This window comes from Halichoerus grypus, chromosome 6, assembly GCF_964656455.1.
Source record: "Halichoerus grypus chromosome 6, mHalGry1.hap1.1, whole genome shotgun sequence".
Classification (NCBI taxonomy): Eukaryota; Metazoa; Chordata; class Mammalia; order Carnivora; family Phocidae; genus Halichoerus; species Halichoerus grypus.
In genome coordinates, this window is record NC_135717.1 from 164,594,712 (window position 1) to 164,606,810 (window position 12,099).

General features: G+C 55.0%; 1 protein-coding gene across 2 annotated transcripts in view; it reads right to left on the minus strand.

The window, feature by feature from the left end:
• Positions 1-12,099, minus strand: part of SYN3 (synapsin III) — a 444,404-nt gene that overhangs the window by 7,521 nt on the left and 424,784 nt on the right. For both annotated transcript variants that reach the window (XM_036093503.2, XM_036093504.2), the window contains exons 9-12: positions 11,408-11,482; positions 6,754-6,856; positions 2,243-2,377; positions 1,277-1,364 (exon numbers count right to left, since the gene is read on the minus strand). In XM_036093503.2, the coding sequence (XP_035949396.1) occupies positions 1,277-1,364; positions 2,243-2,377; positions 6,754-6,856; positions 11,408-11,482 (401 nt within the window). The remainder of the gene's footprint in view (positions 1-1,276; positions 1,365-2,242; positions 2,378-6,753; positions 6,857-11,407; positions 11,483-12,099) is intronic.

Consider the following 12,099-nt stretch of genomic DNA (forward strand, 5'->3'; position numbering starts at 1 on the left):
GATAGTTATTCCTAGTAAACTGAGCTAGCACCTCCTAGGCGATACCCCCGCGCCGGGCACCTTGCTGCCCATGGACAGCTCCCCATAACTACCCAGGGCAGCGGTTATATCCCTGGGGAGACCAAGGCTCGGAGAAACGACGAGACCTGCCTAAGACTTAAGAGTACTGAGATGAGGAGGAGGATTCAAAAACACGTCTATCTGCCTCACGAAGAATCCCGATGTCTATGCACACAGTTATGGAAGTCATGCAATCTCCCTTTTCTTGAATACTTTCTGCTTTTCTGAGAAGAGACGCAGACACAAGAAAGATGGACTGGGCCCTTTATCCGAGACCCGTGGAAGACGATGCCATTTAATGCCCAAGGCCAGATTTTCCCAAGAAACAAGGAATATGTCACTTCAATCAAAGCAACTGGAAAGGCCACAACGTGAGTCAAGCTTTTCCTTTCTGACAGGTTCTAAGGAGATTCTTAAGAAGACTGTCATGAAACCACCCGGTGGGGCCTCTTGAGGCAGAGCTGCACGGAAGCTCCAAGCTGGTGCTAGAGCAGGGGGTGCACGTGGAAGGTTCTGGCTGCGAGCGAGCTGAGCGAGGTGGCGGCGCGCGGGTGTCCCCCGCCAGGCCTGCGCGGGACAACACAGAGGTGGCGACGTTCCGTGAGAAAGTTAGTTATTGCCATGGCTCCCTCCTGTCATCACGAGTTTATCCGTTCTCTACTAAGTGTGAGCATTTACACAGCAATGCTGGCATATTTTTTGAGGGAGAATTTCCATCAACGAAGTCTTATCAATGTTCCGTGTTTCTTTCTCTCTCTCTCTGGCTGCTTGGCTCATAAATCCATAATTAGGCACCACTAGTGGCTAAGAAACACGACACTTTCTCAAAGATCTGAAAAGCGACACGTATAAACCTGCATTTTCTACTTGTGCCGCGGCCACCTTTGGAAGAAGGACACACTGACGCTTTCACTGGGGAGTGATTGGGAGACAAGAAAAATAAAGGGGGGGGTAGATGAGAAAGTCCCTTGCCCGGTGCCTGGCACGGCGGAGGTGCTCAGCAGTCACCTGTCTCCCCGTCCTTCCTGCCTGAGTTGAAGGGGGTGACAGACATCACAGTCTCATCCATCCGGCCCACAGAGCGAGTGCACGGATTCTGTGGACACAGCACTACGACGGATTTTTCCAGAGTGCCTTCTGGAGACCACCCATGGACCCCTCAGGGCACTTCAGCATCCTCCCTGTCTGATTTCCCTTGGTGACCTGTGGCTCTTACCTTGCGTGGGCGGCCGTGGCTGTGGCTGTCCAAGCAGAGGCCCCAGCTGGGCCGGCCCGGGGGATTTCGCTGGTTTCGTCTGTGCGGCCTAGAGCAGGAGAGGAAAGAAGCCTGTCGTGATTGCCAAGCCCTCTGCTTCCTGCGTGGGAAGGCAGGACTTAGATCTTGTTATCACGGAGGTAAGACGTATTACCTAAGGCGCACAGTTGGTGAGAGTACACCGTCATGAGTTTTTACATGCGTATACATCTGTGTAGCCACCACCCGGATCAGGCCAGAACATTCCAGTGGAGAAGGCCGCCCCACGCCCTTCCCAGCCAGCAAGCCCCTCAAGTGTAACCATCATTCCGACAGCTATCATCATAGATTTGTTCTTGTGGGGGGCGGGGGGGGCAGGTTTTGAGACTTGCTTTTCAAGAAAGCTGAGTGCTAGTGAATTCTTTGGAGAACGATCTGGTAATCTGTGGTGAGGGCCGTGGAAGGGAGGAGCTATGTGGGGGCTTGTCGAGGTTGGGGGATGGAGAGACAGAAGACACAATAGTCCCTATTGACGGGTGCCCTGGGAACACGCAAAGGGCACGCGTGCATGCACACACGCCCACGCGTGCATGCACATGGCCATACACACACCCACACGCACCCGCTGCGCCCTGCTCGGGCCTAGGACGGAGGGCACAGAAGGGACAACTGACTTCTTACATTAATAATCTCTGCCTGCAAGTGCAGTCGAGACAAGGTTTTTCTATCTATGATGGTGGAAGGAGGAAGGTCTCAGAGCCTCCCAAACTCCCCTGTCCGGAGCAGGGGTGCAAGCTCGCATGCCCAGCCTCCAGCCACACCCCATTCCCTTCTCCCCAGGCTGGTTCCATTCTAGGACTATCTCCTTTGGATCCAGAGGCTCCCCAGTCCCAGGTAGCCCAGCATTTCTCATGGGTACAAAGTCTCCTGGGCTCCCGAGAACCTTACCCAAGGCCTCAGGGGCGAGGGCACTGTGCCCCCTGGTATCAGGAGTTGGCTCATTTTGGAGACAACGAGGTCGGCCATCAGCTGTCTGTCCTCTTCCACGTGCTCTCCGATCAAGGGCATTGAGCTGTCCATCACCTGTGGGAGAGAAAGGAGGCCTGAGGGAACCCCTTGCCCGGTAGCCAGGCAGCCAGGCAACACGTCCTGGGAGGGCTGGCTCAGGGCTCAGGACAGAAGTGACCACTAGATGGTGATGTTCTCCCAGCAAACACCCAGCCCAGCGCCTCTCGCTGGGAATGACTCCCGCCGAGACACCCAGATCCCCGCAGTTCAGTTTAATCAACTCTCTGGATTCAGTTCAATTCAGCCTACGTTTGTTGGGCTACAGAAATGTGACCAATAGCCAGGGAGCCTTTGCTGACCTTTTCTGCTCTTTTCTTTGGGGAGCCAGTCTCCGCCCCCTCCTTTCCCACCTTGGCTCCTGCCCAGGCATGGGGCCCACCTCCTGAACTTTGGCCCAAGGTCAAGGCTTTCCACAATGCCGGAAGCAGTGAAGGTGGGGGCTCAATTATGACCAAAAAATGACATGGGCTGGAGTTGACCCTGGGTTTGGAGAGAAGAGGGATGAGGAAAGGCCTGTTCTCAGGGGCTCTGGCAGAACATGTGCCTGGAGAGAAACATATTCCACAGGGAACGGCGTGCTTCTGAAGGAGGCAAAGTGCTTATATTGGGAGGGGTCCTGCGAGATCACATTTGCTCATCCCGCTCTTTTTGCAGATGGGGAAACTGAGGCCTAAAGATGGGAAGGGACTTGGCCAAAGTCACACGGGCCAACCATGCAGGTGATCTCCCCAGGCATGGGCAACCGTGGAAGGTCTGGAAGGGGAGTGAGGCCTAGGCAGGCACTCTCTCCCCTCCTCCATTGTGGGAGTCCGGGCCTGTTCATCCACCCGACGGCCGTCAAATGCACAGCCTTGTTTCCCCTTTTCCCAAGCTCTGGACTCACCAGGTTCTCTCTTCCGACCGGGTCCTTATCTATGCCCATTCCCTCCGCTCACTCTTCATTTAATTCCTTCTCATCCTTCCTGGAACACGAAGCTAAGCCCTTCTTCTCTGACCGAGCAGCTTCTAACCAGCTGCTCATCTACACCCCTGCTGTCCTCACACTGGTTGTCCCATCAGAGAGCTTACCCACAGTGCTGACCTCTCCTGTTTACCTGTGTCTCTCCAACCAGACCGTGAGTCCCTGAGGTCAGGGATGGGCCTGGAGTCCTGATCAACAGATATGCCCTCAACTCCTACGATGGAGAAATGAAAGGTCCTTGCAATAAGTCCTGCTCATAATGATAAGGATACCAGTGTGTGCTGTGTTATTAAGCACTTATTAGGTGCCAGGCACTGTTCCAAGCACTGGGTGTGGATGATCTCGTACAAATCTCAGAACAGCTCTTGGAGGCAGGTACTATTACCATCTTCATCATAATGAGGAACCTCAGCGTCAAACAAGTAGTAAGTTCAAGGACACATTGCTAGCAAGCCACCGTCCTCCATTACTCACCGAGCACTGAACAGCTCTCTGTGGTGAAAACCGGGAACGGGAACCTGGAATCCAAGCCTATGTTCTGCTATAGACTTGCTGTGTGATCTTGGGCAGGTCATGTTTCCTCTGTGGGCCCTTGTTTTCCTCAACTGTAAATTGAGGGGTCTGGGCAGCTGTGAAGACCCTTCCAGGTGGGGCTTTTAGGGGTCTATTTGTCTAAAGCACCCACTCTGGTTGGGAGGCTGAAAAGCAAACTCAAGGATGTGAATGTTGATTCTAGCACGGTCCTGAGAACTCTCCTCGAATTGAGCTCCTTATGGGTTGGGCCGGAGTCCTTGGCATTCCAGATCTCAGTGCCCGGCACACAGGCAGCCTCTTGGTCTATGTGGGCTGAACTGAGTTATAACTGTGGAGTCTCTCTGGATGGACACAGGCCTGTCCTTCCTCCCCCTGACCCTACCCATCATCTTCTCTTCCGGTTTCTGTTTCCTACACTCCCTGCTGTGGAAAACAGCCACCACAAGGAACCTGAGGTCAGAGCATTTTGGAATCCCCCATGGTGGACAAAGCCAAAGGAAGTGGACATTCTGGTCTCCCCCAAGGAAACATTTTTCCAGTGAACAATATCATTCCCTGGACAGGCCATGGAGGACAAGGTCAAGGGTCCTTCCCCTGAGTATTCTACTGTGAGGATCTTCACAAAACATGTCATACAAATTTTATGTTCTCTCCACAGAGGTGGCTGCTGAAAACAGTATTTTTGGATCTCTTCTGCCTTTTTTTTTTCCTGAGTGGGGAAAAATACCTTTTATCTTCCTGGTAGCAAGCTCCCCATCTCCCTTGACCCTGCTGTAAACCCAAAAGTAAGGGAAACAACTCTGCAATGTTTCTGAGAGAAAAAACAATCTGAAAAGTCATCTTTTTTTTTTTTTCCTGGAACATTTTGAGAAGTTGTTTTCTTGTTTTTTTAAAGTCCAAACCCACTAATTTTGCTTTTTTTTTTTTTTTAAATGTAAGAGGTCTTTCATCCATGACCCTCTGAATGTCTGGAGGCAGGGAGCCTGGGCCCACGAGTACAGGCTTTTATTTCCTCAGAACAAATGTTGAGAAAACTCAAATAGGCAGGCGTTCTCGGGGCAGAGAGAATGCAAGGGAGAAGGGGCTAAACTCACGGGAGGGAGGGGAAGGGGAGTCAAGGAGCCCTTCCTCCATGATCACTGTCACCTCTCTGGATGGGAGCTCTAGGAGGAAGGGTCCCTGCCGCCATGGTCGCTGCTATATCCCCATCACCCGGCTGGGAGCCTGGTGCCCCGTGCAGGGGCTCGTTAGCCAAGGACAGATGGCTGCGTGTGTGCCACAGCTGTGAGCTCGTGTCTGGTGGTCCCTGTGAGGAGATGCAGACGCAGGGGGGCCGGAGCGGTCTCAAGAGATGCAACGCCCCAGGCAGGAGGCCCTGGGTTCCCCCCCCCCGGGTCCAAAGCTCCCAGGGCATGCTCAGGAAGGCGGGAAACTCGTGCCTCCAGGAGGCAGCCTGGCTCTGGCTCAGGAGCAAGTGTGCTCCTGACCCCTCCAACACCGCCTCGGAGAAGGGGTTCCTGGGTTGGGGGCGGTGCTTTCAGTTATGGTGGCAGCCAGTTTTCCAGAGCAGGATGGACCCTGCAAATACAGATGTAGCTCATCCTGGGAGTTTTCCGGCCTCTCTGCGGAGGGTAGAGGGACGGTGTCCATCCAAGGGTGGCCCCTCCCCGGGCAGGCTGCCGATGCCCTCCTGGTGTGGCTGGCGGCAAGCAGCAGGGCTCCCCACCCCCCCGGGGAGTCACCTGGCCCTGCCGCGCCGCGGGGCCCAGGGAGCGGCGAGGCACGCGGGCCTGGAGGACAAGCTGGCTCCTGGTCACCCAGCCATGTGCTTGCCATTAGCCGCCCGCAAGCCGGGGAGGGGGCGACTGCAGGGCTCTCCGTCACGTGTCTTGGCCTTGTGTCAGCACCGCCCGTCTGCTGTGGCTTGAGAAGGCCTCGGAAGGGGAGCCCTGCAAGGGGCTGTGGGGGGTGTGACCTCGGAGACGTGTATTTGGGGAGAGAAGGGAGAACTCTGAGGCCAGAGGGGCATTTTCAGGGGAAAGCTGTGTGTGTGGGCAGGGGAGAGGGGTTGGGGTGCAGAGGAGGACTGTGGGACCAGGAGGGACGGTGGCGGGGGGCAGTCCTGGAGGAGAGAGGGAGACGGTGGGATTGGGAGAAGCACAGAGGGGAGTTGTGGGGGGAGAGGGGGACTGTAGGAGCAGGAGAGGACAGAGTCCTGGAGGAGACAGGAGGACTGTGGGATCGGGGGAGCACTGACAGGAAGTCAGCGGGGGAAGAAGAGTGTGGGATTAGAGGTATGGCCTGGAGGACGGCAGGGGGCTGTGGGACCGGGAGAGGCATGGGCTGCAGGAGGGTTGTGGAGAGACTCTCTTACAATTCTATTTCCCTCCATCTTTCCTTCCATTCACACCCCTGCAGTGCTGTGTTCCCTGGGTTCAGTGTCCTCCATGACTTGTTTTTCATCCTCTTTCCCCACCACACCCCATGTCCGTCTCGGTCACAGCTCTGTCCCCAGAGCCACACCCACGCCTAGGCCTGGGGAGCCCCTAAGGACAAGTGTGTTGAACAGACAGAGGATGGAATCTCTGCGTGGTGACTAGGGACACGTGCCCTGTTTACACACGTGGACACAGAAAATTCCAGGGGCCCAATGGCGCACAGTCTTGCTGACTCGTGGCCTGATGCGCTCCCCCTGCCCTCAGGCCCAGGGGTCATCCAACTTCATGTCCGGAGCTCAGAGGCTCGAGCTGCTGCCGAGGGAGGGGGTGGGGAGCTGTGTGAGGCCGGTGGGTGAGAAGCCCTGGGGGCCGCATGTGCCCAGGCCCGGGGCTGGGACAGAGCCGAGCGCGCTGGAGCCCACACGTGGGCCCTGTCCGTCCCGCACGCCCGCCCTCACCTCAATGATGTAATCTCTGCCGTCCTTGCCGTGCACGGCCTTGACAGCGCAGACGTCCAGGCCGCCAAACATTTCTGAGCAGCTATCCACCCACAGCTTGTACCTGCAGGGACGGACAGACAGACAGACAGACGGTGAGCACCGGGGGAGGGAGCAGGTAGGGGGAGCGGAGGGAGAGAGAGAGGTGGAGATAGATTGAGAGACAGGGACAAACAGGCCCCAGGACAGACAGTGCCGCGCGCATGCATTCGGAGATGGAGAGAGGTGGTCAGAGATAACAAGAGACAGAGATGCAGCGAGAAAGACAGACAGACGGAGACAACAGAGAAGCAGTGGGAGGGACAGACGGGCATACGAAGGCAGAGACACAAATGGACAGAGAGAGAGACAGAGAAAGGAGAGGGACTAGAAAGGGAGCCAGGAAGCAATAGAGAGAGAGAGAGAGAGGAAGGATGCGGGGGAGAAGGAATGAGGGGTGGGAGACGTCCCCCAGGACCCGGCTGGCTCTATGGCAGTGGGGAGCTTGTCCCCATCCGGAGCCATCCTGGACACCCGGCCACTCCTGCGGTCCTTTTCCCTTGGGAAAGCTGCTTGAAGGGCTCAGAAATCCCTCCCAGGCCGCCCTTGGAGCCCCAGCGACCATGCTGACCATGCTAGATGAGAGCCTGAGGGAGACAAAGGGTGCATTCTGCCCTGAGCCTGGGGCAGGCAGGCGGGGGAGCCTGGCAGGCTGCTCTCCAGCCCGGGCCTGGCCCTCTGGACCCAGGGCTTATGTTCCCTTTCCAGCCACTTGAGGGCCGCAAGGTCAGTTTGCTTTGCAGGGGAAAGATTTCAGCGCTGGACTCTGACCCTTGCAACAAGGAGATGGTTGTATCTGGAGAAGTCTTCCCGGGCCTGCACTTGGCTTCCCTTGTGGTGGCTGGATTTGGGAGTCACAGGGGACTTTGTGTCAATATTCTTGTTTCTCTCCTCACTCTCCAGGGTCACTCGGGGCACGCCTGCTCTGAGATCTATTTGTGTCTCTGAGCCATAAGGCCTGGAATGAGGAGAGATCATGGCCGGCATGCTCTTAGAACTAACTCTCTCATCTTAATGGCCAAGGCCCACTGAGGCCCAGAGAGGGAGAGTGGCTTGGCCAGGTCACACAGCAGGGCAGTAATAGAGCCAGGATTACACAGATCTCCTGGTCCCTTGCTCAGTTTTTTCATTCAACTGTAGCAAGGAGCATGCGAGATCACAGAAGGAAAAGGAAGGATGACAACTCACACCTTTTCAGCTTCTGATAGGTACCAGGCCTTCCGTGGGGGTTGACCCTTCCTTCTCTAACCCCCACCACAACTCTGTCAGGAAGGTTGAACCCATATTTCTGATGAGGAGACTGAGGCTCAGAGACCTTAATCAGCCACAGTGCTGGCTTCCAAACCTAGATTCTGTCTGATTCCGCAGTCCAAGCAAGCCACCCTTCTTGTCAGTTGGGACACATTGCAGCCTGTTCTCCCTCAGCACGGGAGACCAGTGACCTGGAGTCTTGCTATTCATTTCCTCAATAATTTTGGGTAAGCCTCTTCTTGAAGCCTCAGTTTCCTTACCTGAAAAATGGGAAGGCCTAGGTATGATTCTCATTGTGCCTCAGAATTACCAGGAGAGTCAAGCAAACATACACAGAGTCAACACTCAGATTTGGGGGCCCTGCCCTATGTCAGAATACTCTCTGTACTTTAAAGCTTCTCATGGGATTCTCATGTGCAGCCACAGTTGAGGACGACCCTTGGTCCTCAGAGCTCCAAGAGCCCCCCGGGCTCTCCGACCAGGGTCCCTGTATTTGGCCGCAATGGCTGACTGGTGAGGCACCTTCAGTTTAGGAAGACCTGTGCCCTGAGACACCCCCCTAAATCAGGTTTCTTCTCAATGGAAGATGGAAGTCTGGACCAAGACCCAGAGAAAACTGGTTTCTAGAGGCTATTTTCCAATGATGAACTTCCAGAATACCTACTGGCTGCATCCCATGGGGCATAGCCCCCCCACCCCTTCCCAGGGTTAAGGAAGGGGCTTCATGGGTGGGGCAGTGTGGGAGAGACTGGAGAACATGGGTCCATGGTCCCCTCCAGCCGGGTGGGACTAGCACCAACCAAGCCACATTGCTGGTTTTGCCGAGGAGGGATCAGGCTACCTGGCAAACAGGTAAGCCAGGTGGAAAGAGGAGCTGGGGCCCGTTTATGGGCCCCCAGAGATTCCCCCCGTGGAGGTGGCATTGGGAAGCTCTGTCCCAGGCTTTGCGAGCACTGCCCATGACTCTACAGAAGCGGAAGTGAATCCCAGGCCTAAGTGGATGCATGCCTGAGGTAGGCCCTTGCAGGAATGGCCCACATGACCTGGAACTGTGCAGAGCAGGGGATATGGTGGCCTGCTGGGGCCATCTGTGAGCAGCTCATGAGGCTTCACAGAAGGCTGGGCTCACATTCTGGAAAGGCCATGGAGAAAAGGACCACGATGTCCTGTGGATGCTCACTGGGGGAAGGAAATGACTGCCCGGACCAGATGATTCGGGTGGGCAAGGTCATGAGCACACCCCTCCCTGAGACTAGCTGGCACAGGCAGGCTCCCAGAGCGAGGGCCGCAGCTGACCCCTGGGGCTGACAGGAAGGAGAGGCAGCCCCTCCTCGTGATGCCTGCTACTGGGGGAGCTACCGAGCCTCCGTCTCCCGATCAGCCTCTGGCTGATCACCTCCAGTTAACAGCTGGAGCAGTTCACAAAGGTTATTTAACTTGCCCCTGGTAACCTAGCCTGGAAGGGACAGGACCACTCGCTTTCGCTCACCTCCTGCTTCTCTGAGCCCCCGAGCCATCAGTTCCAGGAAGGGAGACACCATGTCCGTCTTGTTTGCCACCATTTCCCCAGGGCCTTGCTCAACACCTGGCTCCCAGCTCATGCTCAACAGATGACCGACAAGGAAATGAAGGAATGCCTCCCAACTCCTACTCATTCTTTTTTTTTTTTTAAGATTTTATTTATTTATTTGAGAGAGAGAGAATGAGAGACAGAGAGCGTGAGAGGGAAGAGGGTCAGAGGGAGAAGCAGACCCCCAGCTGAGCAGGGAGCCCGATGTGGGACTCGATCCCAGGACTCCAGGATCATGACCTGAGCCGAAGGCAGTTGCTTAACCAACTGAGCCACCCAGGCGCCCAACTCCTACTCATTCTTTACAAGGGGACTGCAGCACCACCTCCTTCAGGAAGCCTTCCCTGACCTCACCCCTTGCTAGTCTCACTGGCTGCCCCTTCTCTGGGCTCCCTCTGCAAGCACCCACAGCTTACTGCCACCCCAACATACCACACTTGGTGTCCGACGTTGACCGCGGAGCCCGGAGTGGACCTCTGTAGATTGATTTCCCCTCCTGTCCTTCTTGATGTTCCATGGCGTCAGAGCCCACCCCGTCTCCCTCTGTCACTGCTGCCACAGTGCCTGGTCCCACTGCAATCTCCAGGGGTGGACAGGTGACATGGGCCCTGGCAATTGCACAGGTGCCGCTCCGAGGCCGTAGTGATCGGCTCACGGATGGTCCTGTGACCCAAGGCAGGCCACTCCGCGAAGAAGGCTCACTTCCAGTCTTTGGTTGAGATGGTTGGGAAAGAGTTTTGTCCTGAGGGCCTTGACACCGTCAGGAGGGAAACCTGGAGCCGCTGTGCGCCCCCAGATGAGCGCGCTGGCTGGAATGAAGCCAATGCGAAGCCAGCTGAACTGAGGTGTGTGGGGATGAGCCCTAAACTTACCTAGAGCTGCACCTCTGGAGTTTTCATCGCCACAAGCCAACTGACCCCCTCTTGTCTCTGACCAATGAGATTTGTGTTCTGATGCCCCAATGGACACAGAGTCTCTGAAGGGGAGGGCTGGATCTTTTCATCTTGATTCCTTTGGTGCTTGGCACAACATGGCATGCAGTCGGCACTCAATGAATGTTCACCCAACAGATCTTTCTGACCCCAAAGCCCACACGCTATCCACTCTCGTTGCTTGCCTGCACGCAGAGGTCACGGGGCCGCAGGAAAGAATGTGTGTGCCCTGCTGGCCCCGGGAGCAGGTGACTGGCCCTTCTTCAGGTGAGGAGAGCTCCCAGCAGTGCTTAAAGGAAGAAAGACCTGAGGGACCTTTAGCCAGAGTGCACATACCACATTCATGATTCAGTGGAAATAACCTCTTCCTCCTGACACTGAGCTGAAAAAAGAAGTTGGAGAGAGGAATGGACATTCCAGGAGCCCTGGTGCCCTAATATGGATGCTTTCGTGTACCTGTCAGAGCACAGAAGGGACTGGTGAGGACTCCCTGCTCTCTCTGCAGTAGCTGGGCAGGGCTGGAAAGACCCCCAGACATCAGGGATCTACTCTCAGCTCTGTCACTGATCAGCTCTGTGACCCTGGACAAGTCACTTTCCCTCTCTGAACTTGCTTCTGCCATCTGTAAAGTGGGATTATAATAACATCTACCCTGCAGGGGGTTGTGCAATAAAGAGTTGCCATGTCTGGGAAAGTGCTCTGTGGGTGGTGAGGCCCTGGCCGGAGGGTGAAGTGCCATTCCTTACAGGCCTCTTGTTGTATCCCTCCCCCACCTCCTGTCGGGGCTGCTGCCGCGCCCTATCACACCTCCTCTGTCTCTTACCTCTCTGTCATGGCCACCTGCTCCAGCATGGCAGAGCCTGTGTTGGCCTTCCAGTTTCCAGAGATGGAGGTTCTCCTGTCTCAGAAAAATAACACCGAGGGCATTAGGACCCCTGTCACGGCTCCGCCCCTTCCTTCTTTGCTTTGGCTGCTAGGATACTCCAATTCAAATATCTGGCTCACGTTCTGGCATGTATTGTTAGGGACACATCTTGCCCCCAGCTTTATTGGCCTGTTTTTTATTTTCCTTTATGCTGATTGTCTTATTTACTTGTTGGATCTTATGTATTTTTTTCTAGGCTGCCTTGGAAATCCAAAGATTATTATTTTTTTCCTTTTTTTAAATTTAAATTCAATTAGCCAATGTATAGTACATCATTAATTTCAGAGGTAGAGTTCAGTGATTCATCAGTTGCATATAACACCCAGTTTTCATCACATCATGTGCCCTCCTTAATGCTTGTCAACCACTTACCCCATCCCCCTACCCACCTCCCCTCCAACTACCCTCAGTTTGTTTCCCATAGTAAAAAGTCTCTCATGGTTTTTCTCCCTCTCTGATTTCTTTCCATCCCATTTTCCCCTCCCTTTCCCTATGATCCTCTGTGTTGTTTCTTATATTCCACATATGAGTGAAATCATTGGTAATTCTTTCTCTGATTGACTTATTTCGCTCAGCATAATACCTTCCAG